The sequence below is a fragment of the Balaenoptera borealis genome (genome assembly GCF_965194805.1).
Source record: "Balaenoptera borealis genome assembly, chromosome: 20".
Lineage (NCBI taxonomy): Eukaryota > Metazoa > Chordata > Mammalia > Artiodactyla > Balaenopteridae > Balaenoptera > Balaenoptera borealis.
In genome coordinates, this window is record NC_138879.1 from 37,893,512 (window position 1) to 37,915,564 (window position 22,053).

A 22,053-nucleotide genomic window follows, 5' to 3' on the forward strand; every position below is an offset into this window, starting at 1 on the left:
GTCAACCTGGGAAGCAGGCAAGGAGGCTCCCATCTCCTCCTCTGCCCCTTCCCTGGCATCAACACAGCCACGCTACCATCTTGGATATGGCAACTGGCTCCATCTCATTCAACTCTGGGCAACTTACTCAACTGCCCCACCATCTCTTGATCCAAGACAAGTACTGGGGTAGGTGGGCTGGGAATAGACTTCCTGGTATGCCGAATGCAAGGAAGAGAGAATTACTTCTTGGCTTTTTGAAAGTGGCCAGTTCCTATACCCTTTTCCTCACAGTGGGCTCTGAGATGTGGGCACACACATCCCTGGGCAAACTCTGGGCCCCAAGCCAAGATGTGGTACCTGCAACCTCTCCTTCCCCAAGGTACACCTGCCCGGGACTGAGGGGGTCTTGCCTGTCCACCCCAGGAGCCCAGGACCTCAAAGCAGTCATCTGAAACAGCAAGGTGTGCTCGAATGTTACACTTGTCTGGTCTCTTTTATCTCCAGCCTGCACCTGCTCCCTGGCTCCCTGCCACCATACACACGCAGCACAGCTGGCTTTGGTTAGGGAATGGGTCATGGCCTTTACTCCTGGGCCGGCCATCACCAGTCAGCCAGGAAGTAACCACCGACCCCCCTCTCCCTGCGGGCGACCCCCAAAGCACCGTGGTGACCCAGTAGAGGCAGCCACAGGCGGGCTGGGGGAGTCTGGGCTGCCCTCCTTCAGAGCAGGCTCCTGGTCCTGTGTGAGGCGGGAGGGGCCCTCAGGCTGCACCAGGCACCACTCCGGGGCCCGGGCCCAGGCTGGAAGGGCGTGTGTGCCTGAACACCAGAACCTCTCAGCAGATGGGGGTTGTGGACACAGGCTACAGGCCTGGTGATGGCCCCTGATCTCCAAGAGACACTGGCTGCCCCGTTGGGCCCAACCCCGAGATAAGTCGAGAGTTATGTAGATGTGGATCGCCCTCCAGCCTCACCCTCATCTGGGAGTCCAGGCCATTGTGCCGAGAGAGGGACAGGACAGGAAAGCAAAGAACAGGCCCCGGGATTTCTGTATGGAAGCGTCAGGCTCCAAGAAAGCTCCCTCCGCTCCCTTCTTTCCCCGCAAGCAAGCCGAGGGGTCTGCGGGAGATCTCTGATTTCAGAGGCCCTGACCCTGGTGCAGGCCGTCCCAGCACTAGGGGGCGCTGGCAGCAGAGCCAGGAGGGCAGGAGAGAGGAGCAGTGGCCGCAGCAAGACGAGCAGGGGCTTCCTGAGCCTCTGGACACCAGGTCCAAGGAAGAAAGCCCCACATGAAGGAGCAGAAAAGGCCACCAGCATGGGGAAGGTTGGCTCCTCTCCAGACCTGGAAGACAGGCCCAACGTTCCGGAGGCCCAGCACCGGCACGTCCCCACTAACGAGGAAGCCGAGGAGCCGGGAGCCCAGGACCAAGCGTGGCACCCGCTTTGCCCCTCAGCACAGGCCCGCAGGGACCCCACCCTGCAAGTCTGGGCGGACACCCCTCATCCCATCCTGTGACAGCGCAGGGACGGTTGCCAAAGGGACCTACAAGATGAGTTTGCTGCTCTTGGGGGCCAGGTAGAGCCTGAGCTGCCCTGCTCGTGTTTTCTCTTTACCAGTGAGGCCTGGGATGTGAGGGAAGTGGCCCCATCTCCCAGGGCGACCGAGCTCTGGTGAATTTATATCCCGTACATCTCCCCGGGCCTCTTCCCTCCTCTCCATGCCCACGGCCACTGCCGGGTTAGGCCTGTGCTTCCTGCCTGGATAATTTCCAAAGCTCCCTTCTGGTCTCCCGACCTGCAGACGCCCCTCTCCAAGCCACCGCATCCCAAAGCCGGAGTGTTCTCTCTAAAGCACAAACTTCATCTTTTCCTCTGCTTAAAAATCTTCATCGAGGGGCCTCCCCGGTGGCGCAGTGGTTGAGAATCTGCCTGCCAATGCAGGGGACACGGGTTCGAGCCCTGGTCTGGGAAGATCCCACATGCCGCGGAGCAACTAGGCCCGTGAGCCACAACTACTGAGCCTGCGCGTCTGGAGCCTGTGCTCCGCAACAAGAGAGGCCGCGACAGTGAGAGGCCCACGCACCACGATGAAGAGTGGCCCCCGCTTGCCGCAACTAGAGAAAGCCCTCGCACAGAAACGAAGACCCAACACAGCCAAAAATAAATAAATAAATAAATAAAAGGAGTTCCTTTAAAAAAAAAAAAAAAATCTTCATTGCCTCCTAAGGGTCCTCAGGATAAGGTCTAAACCCCTCAGCTCTATCGAACTGCCTTCCATGACTGACCCGCCCCCACTAAGACCTCACTAACCTCACCTGTTATTGGATTTGAGGAACCAGTAATGAGCTTGGGCAGTCTGGGGGCCTCTCCAGGCTGCCTCAGGCCTCTGGGCCTGTGCTCATCCAACTCCCTCTGTCGGAAAAGCTCTTCCCAGGCTCCCTAGGCCCCTAGGACGCCTACTCGTCTTCGAAGCTAAGCACAAGCACGAGCCTGTGCTGTTGCCCTGGCAGAGCCCGCCAGGCCCCACTGCGCTGTGTACCGGCTCCTGCCCCGGGCCCTCTAGCACACCGTGCCCCGCCTGCTCACACGCGTGTCCCCATCCAGGTGGAGAGTCTCTTGGGGGCCAGTTCTGTGCTTTCTCTCTCTATTCCCTAGTGCCAACCGCAGGGCCTAGAAGACAGCTGGTGCTCAAAAAACATTTCTCGAGTGAATGAGTGAATGATGTGGTAAGGAGATGTGGCGCTTCTTCTGCAGCGTGACTACCAGTACAAGAACCAGGGGCCCGGCTGGGCCTGGGCACTTTCCTACATGCGTCTGTCAAACCCCTTTCTCTTCTTCTCACTGAGACAGGACGATGGGCGTGTGCAGAAGTGGATGTGGATGTGGAAGAGGGGTGCGCACACGGCTGCCCCTCGGCTTGCCCAGCCGCCCAGCCCTCAGAGCAAGCGGCAAACGGAAGCATAAGGCCTTACCTGCCTCCATCCTGAACACATGCTTTGTTACTGTTGGGTTGCTCACGGACGCTGGGCTGTCGGCATTTTTTTTTTTTTTTTCCTTTTTTTTTCCCTTGTGAAAATAAAAGCACTGAGGAATCTTTTGGGAAAAGACCTGGACAGCGATGGAGAAGTACACTGATCTCTGCAAGCGGGAGGAGAGGGTATCGGGAGGTGTGGGGAAGTCATACTGGGAGGAGGGTAAGCTTGCAGCAGAATGCTGCAGTGACATGCATGTGTAGGGGCCTGGGGACCAGTCTTGGGGGTCCCAGAGATGGAAGTGTCGTGACAGAGCCGAGACCCCCTTTGGTGAGGGTGATGGGTTGTGGGGGGGGGAGAGGAGCCACACATGGAGGAGGAGCAGCTGGGGGGAGGGGAGAGAAGGGGCCCCTGGCCCATGCGGTGCCGGATGGCGGCCCGTGCAGGTGGGATGCCAGGAGAGGAAGAGGAGACAGAGAAAGGCTGAGTTTTCGGGGACGCCTCCGGATGTTCTGACTCAGTGGCCCAGCTTCTGGCTGCCGCCCTCCTCTGCCAATCCCAAGACCCCTGGGTCTGAACAGCTCTCCTGCAGCTGAGGTGGACCTGTGGGGAAAGCCCACCAGAAACCTGCCAGGGCTGCAGGAGAGAGAGCTGGGGGCTCTGTGGTGGGGGACTAAGTAAGCAGCCCTGGCAGCCTCCCCACTCAGCGGAAGTATGTGGATTCTGGCCGGTGGGAAAAAGCTAGCTCTAAAGGGGGCTGCTCTCCAGGCCTCAAAGCAAGGTAGGGGATGCGGAGTAGCTCCTAGATAATGGACTGGACTCGGACAGAAAATCTTATTATGACCTCACATTCTCCAGCGCCTTTGTGCGCCTGGGAGGTGGGTGCTGGTCTCCCCATCTTGCAGGCAGCAAAACCAAGGAAGAGCAGGAAGCCACTGGCTCTGGGTACACAACCCCCCCAGAGAGAGAACTGGGGCCGCTGCAGGCCCCAGGACGGCGATGTGACAACTCCAGAAACCGCTAAGGCTGGCTCCAACAGGGGGGCAGTGGAATGAGCAGCAACCAAAAAGGAGGCGCCTCGGCTCTCATGACGTAAGCAAAGGACCGAGAAAGTTCAGCCCTCGTGTTGCCCTCACTCTCTATGGAGGCTGGCAAATTTCAAAGGTGTCAGAAGCGGGCAAAGAGGTGGCTGGCCTCGTTAGGGAGAAGCGACCCTGGTTCCCTGGGCGTGTATGCCAACGGAGACCCAGGGAGCATGTGAGGAGGCAGGAGCTTGGCTGCCCTCTCTCGGGCTGGGCCACGCAGGGTGAGGGCGCCTGTCTTCCGTCCTTCACTCCACCATCACCCCAGCCCCTCATCTCCCGGCAGGATACTGAAGGCCCCTTTGCAAAGGCAGGAACAGCAGACTGGCTCCTGGGAGCTGTGGGTGGGTGCCGATGAGCAGGGCAGGGCTCCACCCGGGGAGACGCAGAGGATGAGGCAGGAAGGGGATCATACACGGCACAGGAGACGGCAAGGGGGCAGGGCATGAGGAAGCCCCCCTCTCTGGTCCTCCCCTCTGGAGCGCTGGTCCCCAAGGCTGCTTCACCCTGGAGGTTCCTCTCCCTGGCACCGTCCTCTCCCCTGGGTACAGACCCTTCACTCCCTTGAGGCCGTCCAATGCCTGCTAAGGCAGGGACTTTTGGGGACAGACCGGGAGCAGGTCTCTCTTCACAGAACAGTCACTGTACTAAGCGCTATGGTCTTGGTTCCCTGATCCCTGGGGAGGGGGTGAAACGCTGAGGACACAGGGTCTATGTGAGCTTTGCGAGGAGCTGGGGGAGCCCAGGAGGGCAGGAGACCCCAGGGGCAAGGTCAGGAGTGAAGTCCTACTTTGGGCTTGACCTTCTCCAGGCCTCCTCCAGGCTGGATGGCAGTGAGGGTGGCTGGCCGATCAGAGACCCCGAGGGAAGCCCCTTCGGCTGCTGGTGGGTGAGGGCACTGTGGAGAGCCCGTCTCAGGACTTGGCTGAGGACGGTCTGTTTCCGGGACCTAATGGGGTCAGTGAGGGCAGTTCTGTGTGTGTGTTTGGGCGGAGGGTCCCTGGGACCCCTGGGGTTCAGTCCCCAGGCTTCCCTGGCGCTTCCCTTGCCACAAAAGGAGTAGCATTTACTGCCGGGCCCCTCTGGTGTGCTCAGAGGCTCCAGCAGGCCCAGCTCTGCACACTCAGCCTCACGATGCAGCTCATTAAAGGGATTAGCAGAGCACTTCTACTGGGCCCTGGCTGCAGCCACACCCCCGTCCCAAGCTGACCACCCAGGCGGCCTGCGGGGAGTAGGATGAGGCCTTGGGGTGGAGCCTTAGGCGGCACCCACCACCCACTTCCAGCAGAGAGGAGGGAGAATGCCCCCCACCCCTACCCCTCAGCCTCAAGGGCCTGAGGAGGGGGAGGGCAGTGTTGGCCCAGGCTGGGGAGGCAGGTGAGGGAAGTGGTTAAGAGCACAGGCTCTGGGCCCTGCTACCTGGGAGATCTGGGGCAAGTTACTCAACCTCTGTGCCTCAGTCTCCTGCGCAGGAGGGTAACAGTGTCTCTTTCGTAGTGCGGTTGTAGAATTAAATTAAACGATGCATGTAGAGCGCATCATAAAGTGCTTAAAGCTTCCCATCGGCAAATGTGAGTTACTCTTATTGCTGCAATTGTATTAGTGCTTGTGATTATCCATAGGACCTCGGGGTCCCTCTCCATCTTCCCTCCCCAGCAGGTGTCTCTGCCATCCAGGCCCCCACCGGTTCGCGCTCCCCCTTCTCCACTGGATCTTGGGAAAGAGTCTTTCTTTTTAATCAAGAAATGGCCTGAAGAGGAAGATGGCAGATATGTGTTTACAGCTTTTCATTTCCCTCCTTGCCTCTTTGAAAATACCCTCTTCCAAGCTGGAAAATAAATTTCCAACCCTGTTGACGTGCATTGATTTTTCCCTCCTGCATCCACCTCCCAGTTCTCCCCCGTCAGCAGGGCCTGTGGTTAAGCCCCTTGTCTGGGTTGGGCTCAGTGGTACCCCAGGGGAGTGGGTGGCCCCAGAGCATGGTACAGTCAGCCAAACTGCCCCATCTTGCCCAGTGCCTGGCTCAGAGGAGGTCTGCATACAGAAATGGCTTCCATCCCCTTCTGCCGTGAGGGTTCTTGGCTGGGGGGTTGAGGTCAGGGGGTGGGGTGGGGGGAAGGAGGTCCTCTGAGCAGGAGATTAGCGATTTTTAGCATCTTCCCTGAAGGGGATATACAGAGAGGAGACGAGGGGACCACAGGACTGCTTCAAGTTCAGCAAGTGGATCTCAACGGGGTCTGCCCCAAGCAATCGACTTTGTCAGCAAGGGGCCTGCCAACAAGGGCCTGGGACCAGCTATGCAAACTGGGGCTTGGAGAGAGAGGCGCTAAGGAGGTGGGGGGCTTGACTGCATCCTGCGGGTTCAGGAGGTTTGTCAGCTTCCTGGTGCTGGAACCCGAAGAGATGATCCAGAGGCCAACTAGGGGGTGGACACGGCTAGGGGCTGCTTGTCTTACACCGGCCCTGGGCCTGGAAACTACTGCTCTCTCTTCCAGAGAACAGGAGTGGCTCAGGGAGGTGGGGGTCTCTTCAGGAAGACAGAGATGGAGTTGCCTGAGATGGCTTCTGGAAACCCTGACAGCTCTGTCACAGACCACACTCTGGGTTGGAGCCAGCCTCAGCCCCAGGGCACTTTTTAGGAGGTTAAAAGGGCAGCAGTTAAAGGAGGCAGCCGGTAGGGAGGCCTCGATTTTCTTCCCACCCTGACACACCGAACTGAGGCTGCACAGCTCCCCTGCACCTTCCCTTCTCCTGTCCCCTCAGCCCTGCCGTATCCCACCCTCAGGCTCCCCCCTTCCCTTCTCCTGTCCCCTCAGCCCTGCCGTATCCCACCCTCAGGCTCCCCCCTCAGGCTCCCCCCTTCCCTTCTCCTGTCCCCTCAGCCCTGCCGTATCCCACCCTCAGGCTCCCCCCTTCCCTTCTCCTGTCCCCTCAGCCCTGCCGTATCCCACCCTCAGGCTCCCCCCTTCCCTTCTCCTGTCCCCTCAGCCCTGCCGTATCCCACCCTCAGGCACCCCCCTCAGGCTCCCACCTTCCCTTCTCCTGTCCCCTCAGCCCTGCCGTATCCCACCCTCAGGCACCCCCCTCAGGCTCCCACCTTCCCTTCTCCTGTCCCCTCAGCCCTGCCGTATCCCACCCTCAGGCTCCCCCCTCAGGCTCCCACCTTCCCTTCTCCTGTCCCCTCAGCCCTGCCGTATCCCACCCTCAGGCTCCCCCCTCAGGCTCCAGAGCCTGCAGAGAGGCCAACAGACCAGGGATCCTCTTCATCCACCAACACCGGGTCTTGGAAGGATGGGGGCTGGGGGGTAGGGCTGAGAAGGTATCACCTTTCTCCTCCAGCAGGGGTTTTTATTCCCCTCCCAAGCACACTTGTGGAAGGAAGGAGGGCAGTTTCTCGAAGCTGAGGGGCTGAGGATGAAAAGGCCCTTCCGAGTTCAGATAATGGGAATCCTGGTCTGGGTGATAGAATGAGGGAGTGGATGAGAAGATAGCTAACAATGGCCTGGGTATCTCCAGGGCTTCACACCTGTGTCTGAGCACAGAGCCCTGGCCCACTGATTCCACCTCCTTCTGGTCATCTCACTGCACACTCGGCCTGGGGTCCCTGAGAGCTTGTGCCAACGGCCCGAGTCCTGCAGCCAGTGGGCAGGTACACGCCTTCCCTCCTGGCAGGAGTCTCTTCCAACCCACAGGGCTCCCACAAACACGCTTTCTTATCTCCTTGCCCAGCTCTTGTTCCTGACCCCGCAGGTACTGAGACCCAGAACGTCACAGGATGAGGCCAAGGCTACATGGCCTGCCTCGCCCCTCACCAACCCCTCCCCCGCTGCCAGCTCCAAACATTAAGGGCAAGTATCTGCCGCTCGCGGCTCAGGTACCTGGAATTGTGTCCCTTGGCCACTGGGGCCACGCACAGCTGCCTAATAACCTCAGGGTTCTGGGGGGAGACCTGAGGCCTCAAGGAGACCTCAGACCCTTCTGGGCATCCACTGGCCCCCCCCGCTGGAAGCTGAAAGTCATGATCAATCCTAGAAAGGATGGTTGAGGAAACCGGCAAGTGGAGAGCCCTCGCTGTGCCTTAGGCTCCACCCAGAAAAACCGGGGAAAAGACACATCACCTTTCTTCCCTCCAACAGGAAAGGTCCTTAGGCCTCTGGAAACCCTATTCATGACAGCAGGCCAGTCTGGCATTAATACCATGAGACAGGGGCATAGAGGTAGGCTAGGTCCCCGAATTCCTGGTGGGTCCAGTGGGGATGACAGGAGAGGAGCATGCTGGAATGTTGGGGAAGGGAGACTCGAAGTAGAAAAAAGAGGGGGAGGGATGGAGGCTGAAGAATGAGGAAGGGCATCCTCCATCCCCACCCCTTCCCCTGGAGCCAGCTGCACGTGCGCGCGCGCGCGTGCGTGCGTGTGTGTGTGTGTGTGTGTGTGTGTGTGTGTGTGCTGGGGGAGGGGAAGGGAGCAGAGCATCTGAGTTCCAGGCAGAGCAGCTCACAACCCAGCCCCGGATCCCTTCCCAGACTTAGGTGGTATTTGCCAGAGGGTAGGCTGGCCTGTCTGGGGGCTGGAGCCTCTCCCCGGGTCCCTCCTACAACAGCCATGATAGGGCACCAACCCCAGCCAGGGAAAGACCAGAAAGGCTGCCACAACCCGCTCTCAGGCAACCCATGTGACCCAAGCCCTCTCAAGTCTTGGCTTAAGGAGAAGAGAGCAGGATCACCCACCCAGGTCACCTCGACCAGTACCCCACGCGCGGGGACCCTCTCGGTGTCACTACATCTGTCTAACTTTAAATCCTGACCCAGGCAGAGTATGTCCTGTCACAGCATATTATACTTGGGGATGGCAAAGGCTGAGCTGACCTGGCTCACGGGTCCCTGGCTTTGAGTTATGTGATAAATCTGGCTGAAACCATGCTTGAGATCAGCCAGATGTAGGAGCAGCCTTGAGCGGAACCTCCCTGTGGATGTGGAGGAGGAGGAGGAGGAGGAGAACTCGCTCTAGCCCCAGTTCTGCCGCAGACGTGCTGAATGACCTGGGCAAGTTGCTTCACTTCTCATCTGCGTCACCATCTGTCAGGCAGGAGGGGAGGGGCTGCTCTGCAGACCTCACGGGGCGTGTGAGGCTCTAAAGAGAAGAGGAGGCGAAGGCGCTGCGAGAAGCAGGATACGCCCGGAGCGCGTGCGAGAGACCACTCTCACTGCAGTGGGGTCCTGGGTAGAAAGCTGGGGTTGCCATCTCTGATGCTTCAGCAGGCCGAGGCCCTTGCAGAAGCGGTCCTCACCCAGGAGGGCCCAAAATGCCCCCTCTAGCTCCAGGCCAGCAGCACAACACGGGGGGCAGAGCTGCGGCAGATGCAATCTGAGGTAGATGCAGGGGGGCAGCGTGGCGGTAGAGGACGCCCAGCCAGGTGCTGGACGGGCCTCCTTTGTGTGCGTCTGCATATGGGGCCCCGCGAACATGCCCACTCAGCGTGGCTCTGGGGAGGACACAGAGCTTGGAAACTGTCCTAGGGAACCAGGTGTCCGGCAGCCAGCCTCGACCTTCCTGCCTCCTGAAGTCCAGCCTTGAAGCTCGGAAGACCCCACCGAGCTCCCGGGCGGGGTCTTCCCGAGCCGCCCTCCGGGGCTGTGAGACAGCGCAGGGGCCCGTGGACCACAGGAGAGATGCTGCTCCTTGAACACGGCTGGCCTGATGGGCTCGAGCCACATCTGGTTCTCATTCAAATGTCCAAATGTAATTAAATTCTCTCCGATGCAGCGGAAGAGTTTGGTAAGATGTGGCTTTCCCCCTTCCATCAAGGTTAAGAAATCACCATCATCTCTCATTCCATGGGCTGACCCAATCTCCTCCCTGCCACTGATCTGTCCCGTTCTGTACAGTTAAGGCCTGTGCTCTGATCTGTTTTCTAGAGCTGATGGGGCTGGGGCCCGTGCCGCGCCCTCTCCCCCACTGTCTCACTTACCCACCTGAGAGGACGGCCAGCTGAGGCCAAAGCAGCAGGCTCGCTTTGACTGAGCAAGTCAGTGCACTGTGGGCTGGGCAGGGGCGGGGAGGTGAGCGGCCCTGGGGACACGGCTGCCGAACCCAGGCTCGCCTCGGGGACACACCAGTGTCCTCCTTCCACTGCCTAGACGCGCGGTGTCTCGTCACACCCTGCTGAGGGATCCCCTCTCTGTAGCTTCTCACGACAGGATGCACTCGAGAGCCTCTGGCCTGGCCCTAGAGCCCTCTATGGGAAGTGGAGCCTCTCACAGTCAGGGCAGGGCGAGGCAGCTTGCCTGCCCCTACGCACGGAGAAGAGGAGGGAGGCACGAAAGAAGCAGAGGAATGGAGAAGGCCAGGGGCGGCCTGGGAGCCGTCTCCAGGAGTCCCTGGGACCGCCACGGCTCACAGGATTGCTGCTCATTTCTGGCCTGGCAGGGCTCCGAACGGGCTAACGGGCAGCACGGTCCAAGGTGCGGGCCTCGGTGAGACGCAGGGTGGCCCACTCAGTAGAAAGGAGGGCGCACTCACCCGAGGCTTCGGTGCCTCTCTCCAGCCTCCCGTTCAGGACTTCCCTGAATTCAAGCAGAACATCCCCTAGACAGGCTGCCTTTTCCAGCTTCCCTTCCCAACTGTGTATCTTCAGTTTATGGCTTATTTTTACTTAGGGATTTATGACTTTCATGGTAATGGGTTCCATTCTACTTCCTCTATGTCTATTTTTCTAATCTTTGTGGTATAGGCTTTACGAGAGTTTCTTAATAAGTCGGGGTAGTATTCTTTTTGAAACAAACTGTCCTGCAAGTTAATGACTTAGAGTGGGTGTGGATGCTCCCCAGAGACAAATGGGGGCTGGGGAGGGGATAACCAGGGTGGGGGTAGGTAAGACTCTTCTAGATTAAATCCAGGTCCCTTTAAGACTCTTGGCCAGCTCCTGGACCACAGTCCCCCAGGCTGCTCACCAACATCCCTATCTGAGATCTAGGACCACTTTTAGGCGCACGTGGCACTTCCACACCAAAGAATGCTCACCCTGGAGATGGGCACAGCACACAGCAATCCCAACATTGCTGACCTGACTCTAAATAGGAAAAATTTCGTATATTTGTTTCCAAATGGTAAACTTTAGTTTAGTAATGGATTTAATTTAATTTCTTGGCGGCATTACTGCCAAGGCCATAGGGCTGGTGCCTGCATATCAGTGAAGGTTTTAAGGAAATGAACTAGTTCTTAGTTCAGCTGTCCTAGGCCAAGCTTAGCTAAGACAGTGGTGATGGGGTCAAGGTCTCTGTTGCCTCTGTTAGGGTCCCAGCCTATGATCTTGACCCCACAGTCACGAGTCTCGATTAATTGCTGCGGTGCCGCCCGTCCAGATGAAAAAGCTGGGCGGATACTGCGTTTGCCTTTGTGCTCTGTCCGCAGACTGGCTGCTGGTGCCGGGGCTCTATTCATTATTCAATTCAGCTCGCTCAGACGAGCCTTTCCATTTGCTCCTCCAGGAGAAACAACAAATCTAGAAATGCAATTCCACTTTGCTGTATTACGATATTGATTTGCCCGTCGAGTGGGAGTGCATTTGTTCTGTCAGCCCCCCTGTGGGCAGGAAGGGGTTAACCAAATGTTTATCACAAGGCTGGCTTCAGAGTTGAAAGTAATGTGATCAGTAATGAATTTTGTGTTACATTAGGTTGTATAAATGGACAGACAAGCGCAGACAACAAGTGGCCAGGAGTCGGGGCTAATCTAATGATGTAAAAATAGAGACAGCACCAATTATACTAGGGGCCAGCTCCAGGCTCCTGCAGGGACTGCAAATGAATAGGTACAAATCAAATTACTCACTAATAGACGCACTACAAGAGGGGCAGTCAATGGTAAATGCATTAGAGCCTAGTGACCTCTCCGCTCTGCACAGCAGAATCCGAAAATTTGACTTCCATCTTAAAAGTGGGGGGCAGGGAGTGAGGTTCTCAAAGAAACTCTTGTTGGGGAAAGCACGGCAGCTACTCCCCATCCCAAACCAGTCCGTTGCCAGAAGGTACCTCCTGTCTGAGCCGACCTCTTGCCCTCACTCCAATGCCTCGTGAAGCCTGAGCACCAGGGCAGGGGCGGGGGGCCTCTTGAGGGACCAAAAGAGCAGTGGATGAAGCCCGGCACGTAGGCAAAGACAGGAAGTTACATACCAACACACTTCACAGCCATGTGCCTCTCAGGGGTGATGGTTTTTACTGCTATGTCAAGGGCTGTGTCCGTATTGAAAATAAAATATTTCTTTAAAGAGGATCACAACATGGACCTTTCAGAGAGCAGCCGGTGCCGAGATCAAAGGGAGCAGATATGAAAATCTGGTTTGACCACTGAGCGCGTTGCAGGGAGTGCTCGTGGTCTGTTCCGAGGCACAGCACATGCAGGGTTTTATCTATTTCTCGCCAGCCTGAGCTGGTCTGTCCTCCCCTCTGTTCCTCCTCCCAGTCCTGCCTACGCCCCTACAAGGGAATGCGAGCAGGGAAGGATGTGGAATTACCACCAGCACTTGCGCAGCCCCTCAGGTTTTCTTCCTCCCTCTCGGGTTCTATGAATGTGGAAACCAGGCCTTAAGTTCCAAGCTGCTTGGCAGTGCTGCTGGGCTGCTCAGAGGAGGCTCACGGAGACGTGCTCAAACGCATGAACCATATGCTTCGATTCAGCTCCCAGTGGCTTGGGGAGGAATAAAGTATGAAACCAAAGGACCCAGGCCCATGTCCGGACGGAAGCGGGGGTTGGGGGGTGGCGGCCCTGGTAGGCTCGGCCCACCTGCTCCTCCCCCCAACCCACCCCTAAGGCCAACACCAGTCACATACATCAAAGTGGAGATGGCAAGCTGGTCCTGGCCAACTGGAGATGATGGGAACCGGCCAGAAAAATGAGCCCCCTGGCCCCAACCTGGCAGGGAGGGCAGGCACAGAAGGGAAAAAATCATCCTGAACAAATGAAGCAACTGGATGTCAATTCTCCCCAAACTCAATTAAGCACACAGAGGGGTGGGACTGCAAGCTATCGGGCTACACTAAATAAAACATATGTGGGGGGAATCGGGGGAGGTCTGGGAAGCCTGGTGCCGGGGGATTCTGCCAGGACATTTTAAAATGCTTTCTGTGGTGGGCCTGCAGGTCCCTGGGGGCAGGGGTGGGGTTCAAAGAGAAGTGGGCAGGAAGCAATCACCAAATGTCAGAGGTTAGACAGCTGACTCTGGGGTGGGTACTCGGAAACGCCTCCCTCTGTAAATTCAATCTGATGGGCATGGCTTGGCTTCCTTCGTACAGGACTCTTTTGCTTCAAGAGCCCAGGCTCTGGATTCCTAAAGGGTCAGAGGGCCATTTCCAACTTTCATTTTCTGTGTGTCTGTTTGTCTTTCCTCTGTCACCAGCCATCCCACCTGGGGGGGGTGGTCGAAATACCTCAGGCCACCTTCTGAGGCAGAAGAGGGGCAGAGGCAGGGGCAGAAGGGAAAGATGGGTATTTAACCATCCATGACTGTGTTCAACTTTGTTCAGATCTCACACCTCGCAGAAAGGTCAATGGTTAAAGGTGAATTCTCTGGCAGAAGAGGAGGAACAGAGAGAAATCCTCCCGTTCGTTAACCATTTACCCATGTTCATGTCTTCAGAGAAGGGCCCTTATCTGGGGGTCCAACGGCCCTTCTCCACCCCTTGTTCAAGCCTGTCCGTTTTCCACAGGAATCCCTGCTTCCATGTGGGGCAACACGTAGAGAGGGGACTCTGAAGATTCACTGATGAGGTCACATGGGCACTTCCTCCTTGTAGACAGGAATCAGTGTGTTTTGGTTAAAGAATTCAAAGAAGACTTTGGGCCACTGAGAAATGTGCAGAGGAGCTTCTCAGCCCTAAACTTCCATTACAGCTCTGCCTTTGCCTGGGGCTTCCAGCAGCCTTAGGAGGAAAAGGAGAGAGGGATGGAGGAGGGAGGGGGGAGGGGAAGGAGGAGGAGGAGGAGGGAGAAACTAACTATCTAGAACTGGCCAGAAACTGACAAGTGTGTCTTTTAAACACAACCCTTCTTTCCATTGCTCTGACTGGCTTTCATTTACCTCTCAGGAGCCACGAAAACCCATCCAGTCATTCAGCAAACATTAACTGGGGCTCAGCTTGGCTCTTGTCCCAGTGCTAGATGCTGGGCAGGGAAAGGCTGGTGGTTAGAGGTAACAAAGAGGAATCGGACTCAGTCCGAGGAACCGGAATTGGGCTAAGACACACAGTATGGCTGAGAGAGGGGCTCAAGAGACCACCAGAGCTGAGCCTTGCCCCGGTGGGATGGAGAAGGGACTCCGCCATTGCTAGTTAGTGGAAACGGCAACATGTACTACCTGCCCAGGGCCAAGTGTCCAGTGAGTAGGCGATGCAGAAATTCAGAGAAAGCTTCAGACAACGTGAGATTGGAGCTTGGTCTAAAAAGGTGACCGGGCAGTGGGTGAGGACAGCAGGCCCCTGAACAGAGCCAGGTCAGCAGTGCATGTGCTGGGGATGATGGGTGAGGGTGTCTGCATGGAATATGAATAAGGGGCGACTGTGGAAGGGAAGTGGGGGAGCAGGCTGGAAAGGAAGGTGAGGAAGGCCTGTAAGAGACTTGAAATATCACAGCAAGGAGCCCAGGCTGTCACGTGTGGGCCCTGGGCTCTTGTGAAGAGGGAAACAGGACAGGCAGAGGAGGCCCTGACAGTAAGGATGCCTTCCTTTTCTGGGTCTCCCTTCTCGGGAATAAAATGTGGGAGTGATTGATAAACCCCTCGGACCAGGTGACAGGATCTTAAGAACTGGAAATTCTTCCTGGACATCTCCTTCTTTTGTTTTTTTATAAATTTATTTATTTTATTTTATTTTTGGCTGCGTTGGGTCTTCGTTGCTGCACATGGGCTTTCTTTAGTTGCGGCGAGCGGGGGCTACTCTTCGTTGCGGTGCGTGGGCTTCTCATTGCGGTGGCTTCTCTTGTTGTGGAGCACGGGCTCTAGGCATGCAGGCTCAGTAGTTGTGGCTCGCGGGCTCAGTAGCTGTGGCTCGCGGGCTCTAGAGTGCAGGCTCAGTAGTTGTGGCTCACGGGCTTAGTTGCTCCGCGGCCTGTGGGATCTTCCTGGACCAGGGATCGAACCCGTGTCCCCTGCATTGGCAGGAGGATTCTTAACCACTGCGCTACCAGGGAAGCCCTGGATATCTCCTTTTAATCCCACATGTTTCAGTTATGATTTCACTTGAAAGCTTTAATTTTTCCTCCTTTGTACATCGCAGAGAGGGACATCTACCTGGCGGTGGTGTGACAACTGTAGGACGCTCACATGGTTAGCATGGAGTCTGAGGCGTAGAAGCCGTTTGGGAGGTGGCGGCCGTGAGGACAAAGGAGAGGAGGAAATGAGGCAACCTAAGCGCTCGGCACAGGGAAGAGCGGCCAGGACATCATGGGAACAGGAGGCCAACATTTCCTGCACCTCCTGTCTTCCCTCTCCCTTGGCCTCAGAGAGGAAGAAAGTGAGCTGAGAGACGGAAAGCTTTATTCCCTGGAGGGCAGGCACCGTGCCCAGGGGCACCTCCAGAGAGCCCGCCTGCCTGCAGCGGCCCTGGAGAGAAGGTGAGGGCCTACTGAGGAGGTGGCTGAGAGGAGCCCCTGAAAGCATTTTGGAAAGGCACTGAAGGCGGCGAGAAAATCCAGGGCCCGACTAGGTAAAGCAGAGGAAAGTACCTAAGGGACTGGCTAAGTTGCTTCGATGATAGTGCTTGCCTGAGAGTAGGGATGTCTAAAAGATAAGAGAATTAATTCACTGCCCCATGCCTGCAATTACTGTCACGTGATCATGTGGCACCCTGAGATGGGAGGGGGCTGACACGGCTCCTACTGGAAATGCAGCCTTAGCACAAAAATGTTCCCAGCCCTCAGCAATGAGGCAAGCAGGAGTTCCAAGGCCCATTGGAAGAGCTAATCCTAGAGGTAGGATAGAGGGTCCAACATACTGGGTTATTTGTTTTGGGGTGCCCATCTGGTCAACTCCAGGAACAATAGCTAACATTTATTGAGATCTTAATTCTCACAGTTCTGAAAATGAAAGATATTAGCACGCACACACAAAAACAGTGCTTTTAGTTCATCTTTTTGCAAAACATAGGTAGTCAATGGACTTTGTTAATGGATATTTGTTAATTTACTTATTGATATTTGTTAATTCACTTATTGAATGGATATTTGTTAATTCACTTATTGAACCCTTCCTGTGACCATTTAAAAGCTGTGTATACTGTTCAAAATGTGCTTTCCATATTAAGGAGGAAAAAAGGTACAGCCCTTTCAAAAAGTAAAAGTAGTTTCTGACAGAAATCTTTGGAAGACCTTTAGCTGAAAATAATCTCACAGCCTTTTCTGCTGAGTAATTACTATACATGCAGGAAAACTCGGGATTTAGCAGAGTAAACTAGAGCACTGCTTTCCAAACTGTAGATCACAATTCATCGATGTATTGTAAAATCAGTTTAGTGAGTCATGACTGCATTAAAAAAAAATGTATACAGCTGATTCACATCATTGTACAGCAGAAACTAACACATCATTGCACAGCAACTGTACCCCAATTAAAAAAAAATGAAATAAAATAGTACTAGAGTGTACTGCCTGTACTATTGTTTTCTGAAAGTTTTATATATTTGAGCAAGGAAGTAAATGTATTTCTGATGGAAGGTAAGAGGTAAAGATTGAGCCCCCAGTGTGACCCCCAAGAGTAGCTGCTTCTGGACTAGGACAGAATCTGTTAAAGAGACTCTAGACAGAAAAGGATGAGCCTCTTTCCTACCCTTAGTGCTGTGATCATAAAGGAGAATGAAACAGCGTTCCCAGGACTGCAGGAAGCCACAGTCACGGGGAAGAGTCAGTCCCCCTTGACCTTGACTGCTGACTTAGTGAGCTCTTAAGAGTCAACAGCAGCAAAGGGAGGCTGCCTGCAACAGAGGTGAGGTGTGTCAATACTTTAAACAGCTGGTCAGGACCTGTGAATTAGGCCTAGGGCTTTTGCTATTGGATGTGGGAGAAAGCCAAAAAAAGAAAGACAAGGTTTAGCTAAATAGTGATTGAAAGAGTTAAAGTGAAAATAAAGTTAATATGTGTCCAGGTGTTTATGAAAATTTTTTTGGTATTAGGTTATACCTTTACTTAGACACAAAACAACTGGAATAAGTAAATGTTTTGCTTATCGAAAAAAATCCTATTTTTCTAGAAAAGGCAATATTGAAAGGCATGTCTGCTAAGCAGGAATTAGTCATGTTATTTTGAGGGGCTGAGAGAGGAGGGGCTGTAGGAGACAGCATTCCCGGCAGAAGGAGAAGTTTGTGCAGAGGCCCGGCAGGCAGAGGGAACACGTGTGCTTAGGGACCCTCCGGGGACTTCAGCTTGGCTGGAGCTCGCCCAGAGCAGTGAGAGAGGAGTCCGCAGACAGGGCAGCGGCTGGTCATGAAGGGCTTTGTATGCGATGAGACGGGGTGAATCCGGGAGAAGGACAGGGCTGGGGGGAGAGAAGTTCAGTTTTTGGATATGTGGAAACATCGACAGGTGACTGGAGACATGGTCTGGAGATCAGGAGAGGAAGCCAACTTGGAGAATCTTTGGAAATCATTGGTTTATGGGTAGTAATTGAGGCCACGGAAGCAGAGGGGATGGCCCTATTCGCACTGAGGGTGAGGAAAGAGGGCTAGGAAAGGGCCTGGAGAAATACACTGAAGGCCAACAGAGAAAGCAAGCCTAGGGAAAGGACGGAGAAGTAGCCGAGGCAGAAGAAAAACCATGAGAGTGTGGCGAAACAGGAACTACAGGGAGATCACTCCAAGATCACAGGGCCTGGCTCACCGGGCCAGCGCTGGGGCGAAATGGACATTCGGTGGTGACTCTGGGGAGATGCGCATTGTGGCCGGGCAGGCTGGGGGTAGGAAGTGCTCCTCCTCTCGACAGGAGGAGAGTGGAGGTTGCTGCAGGGACGTTTAGGGTCTCGGTGCAGGAGGCCAAGGGATTGCTCAAATGGTGACCACCATTTTCTGAGGGTGAGAGACAAGCTGGTGGGGTAAGAGATTTGAGGGGAACGGTTAGTTCGACATAGTGTCCATGAAGAAGGAAAGAGACTGATTTCAAGATGCTGGGTGGACAGAGCACAGGTACCATACTGAATAAAGCGCAGACTAATTCATACCAAGTAAACAGCAATAATATGGAAAAAAATAATAAAATACAAACTCTTAGAGGACCAGAGATCTGGGGAATCTCTAAGAGAATGAAAACAGGCCAGAAGCCACAGCAGTAAAGCAGGGGCTGCAGCAGAGCTGCTAACACCTAGGTTAAATGTAGAATCCATTCACCCAGTGGTTACTGCACATCCCCTATGTGTCAGACACTGTTCTAGGCACTGGGGTCTGCTACAAAAGATGAGTGCAAACTGAGAATCGGAAAAGGGGGCACTGGGAAAATGCAGAAGGACTGCCAGGGCTCACTGGAGAGTAGAGACCGTACGTTTGTAGAGGTACCGATCTGAACAACTTATGATTTTTCTTCAGCAACCTAAGTGTACGAGCAGAGATGGCTTGACCTGGATTTTGTTTTGCTGACTGGGGACAATGGAAAGGTAACAGGGGCAAGAGGTGTGAGGATATTAGAAAGAAAGCAATTCAGTCCGTTATTTTTGAGCTGGACTTACAAATCTAATTTTGATCCAATTAGACTAACTGGTCACAGCCATCCTGGAGGACAGAGCTAACACCCGTCTCACAGGTTAACTACGTTTTAAAACGGGCCTTCTCAAACTTTAATGTGCATAGAGATCTTGTCAAAACGCAGGTGCTGACTCAGTAGGGCTGGGTGGGGCCTGAGATTCTGCATTTTTAATCAGCTCCGGGATATAGACAGCGCTGCCAGTTCACAGACCACTCTGCGAATAGTAAGGTTTTGAAAGGTTTTGCTTTACTTTGGGGGAGAGTTGTTTTGCACTATGGTACAGCTTACCAGTGGGGTGCTGGAGCTGGCTGACAGCTACATTTTCAGGAATTCTGCCAGGTGACTGACATCATGTTGATAGCTTGAAATTAGCCGTAATGGGAGGTTCTGTCCTATGGCAATGCCCAACTGCTATAAATCAGGGCTTTCCTGCTTCCCTTTGGAGAGCTGGTTGTTAAACATTTATCGGCACATCACTAGGTAAACGTGTATAATAGTGAAGCATGGATACAATGGGCTTTGGTGTCAGAGGTCATGGAGCATCCGTCCCGGGTACTACACTAAACAGAGAGCCTGCTGCAGGCATTACAGAAACTGATCATCTCTGGTGCCTCGGAGGAACCAACAAGAGGCACATGCTTGGGTCACCCTATCCCATGAGCACCTAGAGGAGCGGGCTGTGGAAAGCGAGAGCGGGACTGAGAGGCTGCTCTGAGCAAAGGGTGACTTGCTGGAAATTCTCATCCACGTTGCCTGGCTATCTCTGGGCAGCAGGCTGACTCCGGTGTGGGTGTGTCAGGCTGCCCTTTCAAGGCCCTGGGCTGCACGACCAGGCTGATACTTTATCTGGAGTTGCAAAATGTGAAAACTGATTCTCAACAAAGGCAGAGGGGAACAGGTTAACTTCCATGATATCTGCTTAACTTATTGGCCTTTAAAATCGAGGCAGAGTTTAAAAGCAACAACAAAAACATATATATGTGTGCACACATATAGACTGATAGATTTAATCTGGTCAAAGAAAACCGAATGAATCCCATTTGGTGACAGTTTGGGGAGGAAAATGAAATCCCTATGCTCAAAAAGGGCATCTCCTATTTTCTGACCTGTGGGTCATGCAGTTTTAATTTCCTCTCTCTCTTCTTCTTTTTTTTTTTTTTTTTTAATTTCATGAACCTGCTTAAGGCCACAAAGACTCTCCCGAATCCTTCAGCTGTCTGGCAGATGAATGGCTGCCAGCTTCGCTCAGGTTACTAATGGTCTGTGCCAGGCTGAAGTTCCCCAACTCTGCCTGAATGCGCCTTCCAAGACTTCCAATCTGTTGCTGGATGACACGGAGGTGCTCTAAGTGGCTTCTGAGGAAGGCAGCTGGGGAGGAGAGCTGACCCAGAGCTGCTCTGGCCCCTGGAAGGGTGGCTCCTTGGGAGTGTGTCTGGTGCCACGGGCTCTGGTTTGTGTGAGCTGGGGCTGGCCAGGGCCCCAGAGACGTAGGGGAAAGCTGCGCTACAAGCAAGGTTCAGAAAGGGAGAAGCTTTTCTCCCTTCGGCCAGCTTCCAAGCAAAATGGGGTTAGAGCCCCTGTAAATGGCACAGCCACTTCTCATCTCCGGATCCAGGTGGGAGAACAATGGCATGATGACCTGCCATTCACAAGCTGGATGGCTTTACAATGGGGGTGGAGAGGTGGCATGCCCACGTCTGTGCTTGTGGGAGTCGAGGGGGTGGGACGTGGCTTGTTGCAGCTTCCATGGTGCACGTCTTCCTTTCCAGGGAAGAAGGGGGCGTGGAGGGGGCCGGTCCTCAGAGATGGCTGTCTCCTGTGGCCAGATAAAGCACCTCTCCATCTCTAGCCAACTCCCTCTCTTGCATCTATTCTGTTCATTTGCCAATTATCACACGAGAGCTATGGGCAGGCATGAAGCTAGTGCTGTGGAGAAAGAGATGAGGGCAATGTATCTCTATCCTGTTAGTGTAGGAACAGAGGAACTGAATGGGATGGGGAAGAAGAGAGGGAAAAGGTTAACTGCTAAACCCAAATATCTAAAAGACCTGGAGGATCCGCAGGAAATTGGGACTGTGTAATAATGTCAGGCATTTTGAGCCCTGCCAAAAATGCTTTGACTCTCGATCTTGCTGGTCCTGATTCCTGCCCCAGGGTTATAAGTTTCTCCTCCCTGGAATCCCCTCTTCAGGTAGGCACGTGGATCAGGGATGGAGCAGTTCATGGTGAAGAATAACAGGCTTGAGAGGACTCAGGCAAGCAAGAGTGAGAAGGCCTGCAGCCAGGATCTGCTCCATCCCCGAACAAAGTTCCTGTTGACCTCAGATCACTGGCAAGAGGCCTGTGGGGCGGTCTTCCTCAGGGATAAAAGCCGGGCTAGAGCTGGCACTAACAGCACAGATGTCTAGAAGGAAGGGGTACTTTAGAAAAAAGGAGAGGCAGGCTGTACTGTAATTCTGCGAAGATGGAAGGGTTGTGGCCTTTCCTAAGTGCATACGTGTGTGTGTGTGTGTGTGTGTGTGTGTGTGTGTGTGTACACCTGCTTGCCCAGAGCAGGGCTTATCCATCATCTAAGGATGTCTCTGCTCTATGGATGTGAGAAGCTACCCCAGGCCCCAGTTGCTGGACCGTCTCAGAGACAAGAGTGCAGAGGCAAAAGGCAGTGTAAGAAAAAGCTGTCTGGGGGATCACACCAGCCTTGCCTACTTCATCCTTGCTCCCTCCCAGGCTGGCAGGGCCCACTGATACTCTCCAATCTATAAAGCCTGCAGCAGGGCAGAAGAAGGTGTGCTGCCTCAGTGTTCAGTGCTCAAGGGCTGCTGAAACCTTAGGGACACCGAGGCTGTCCCTTCCCCTGGAGAAGGTGTCCTTCTGGGAGCCACCTATACAATACAATTGTGTAACCACAGCATGTTTGCATGCATTAGTCCATGTAGGAGGGGTCGGTTCCCTGGGAACCCCCCTCTACACTGGGTTTCCCAATATCAGAAGCTTCCAAAATGGATGGCAATCAGAGTACTAACTAAAGAAACAGATGGTTAAAACACACACCCTGTCCCACCAGAGAAGCTCCAGACCCACAGGTGCCGTTCACGACCGAGCCAGGCTAGGAGTGTGAGGCCACCTTTACCTGTTCCGGAGCCCACCACGTCCCGGCTCGGTGACTCGGCCATGGCATCGGCCAGCCGCTCCCGCAGGCCCTCCTCTGTGTGCTCCATGGAGGCCATGTGCCGCAGCCCGAAGCCCTCCGGCCAGCTCCCACACACCTCCAGCAGGGTCACGCTCCGGTCGAAGGTACCTGC

At 54.6% G+C, this 22,053-nt stretch overlaps 2 protein-coding genes across 10 annotated transcripts in view; one reads left to right on the forward strand and one right to left on the reverse strand.

Moving 5' to 3' along the window:
• The window catches only part of LOC309618402 (uncharacterized protein), a 52,630-nt gene that overhangs the window by 8,294 nt on the left and 22,283 nt on the right, over nt 1-22,053 (forward strand). The gene's annotated exons all lie outside the window — the stretch shown is intronic.
• Nucleotides 1-22,053, reverse strand: part of BCAS3 (BCAS3 microtubule associated cell migration factor) — a 569,341-nt gene that overhangs the window by 1,474 nt on the left and 545,814 nt on the right. For 5 of the 7 annotated variants that reach the window (XM_082372012.1, XM_082372019.1, XM_082372020.1 and 2 more), the window contains one exon: nt 21,882-22,049. The exons of 1 other annotated variant lie outside the window; for it this stretch is intronic. In XM_082372012.1, the coding sequence (XP_082228138.1) occupies nt 21,882-22,049 (168 nt within the window). Of the gene's footprint in view, nt 1-12,843; nt 20,678-21,881; nt 22,050-22,053 lie in introns of those variants that run through there. One more of the 7 variants, XM_082372023.1, reaches the window with a different exon arrangement.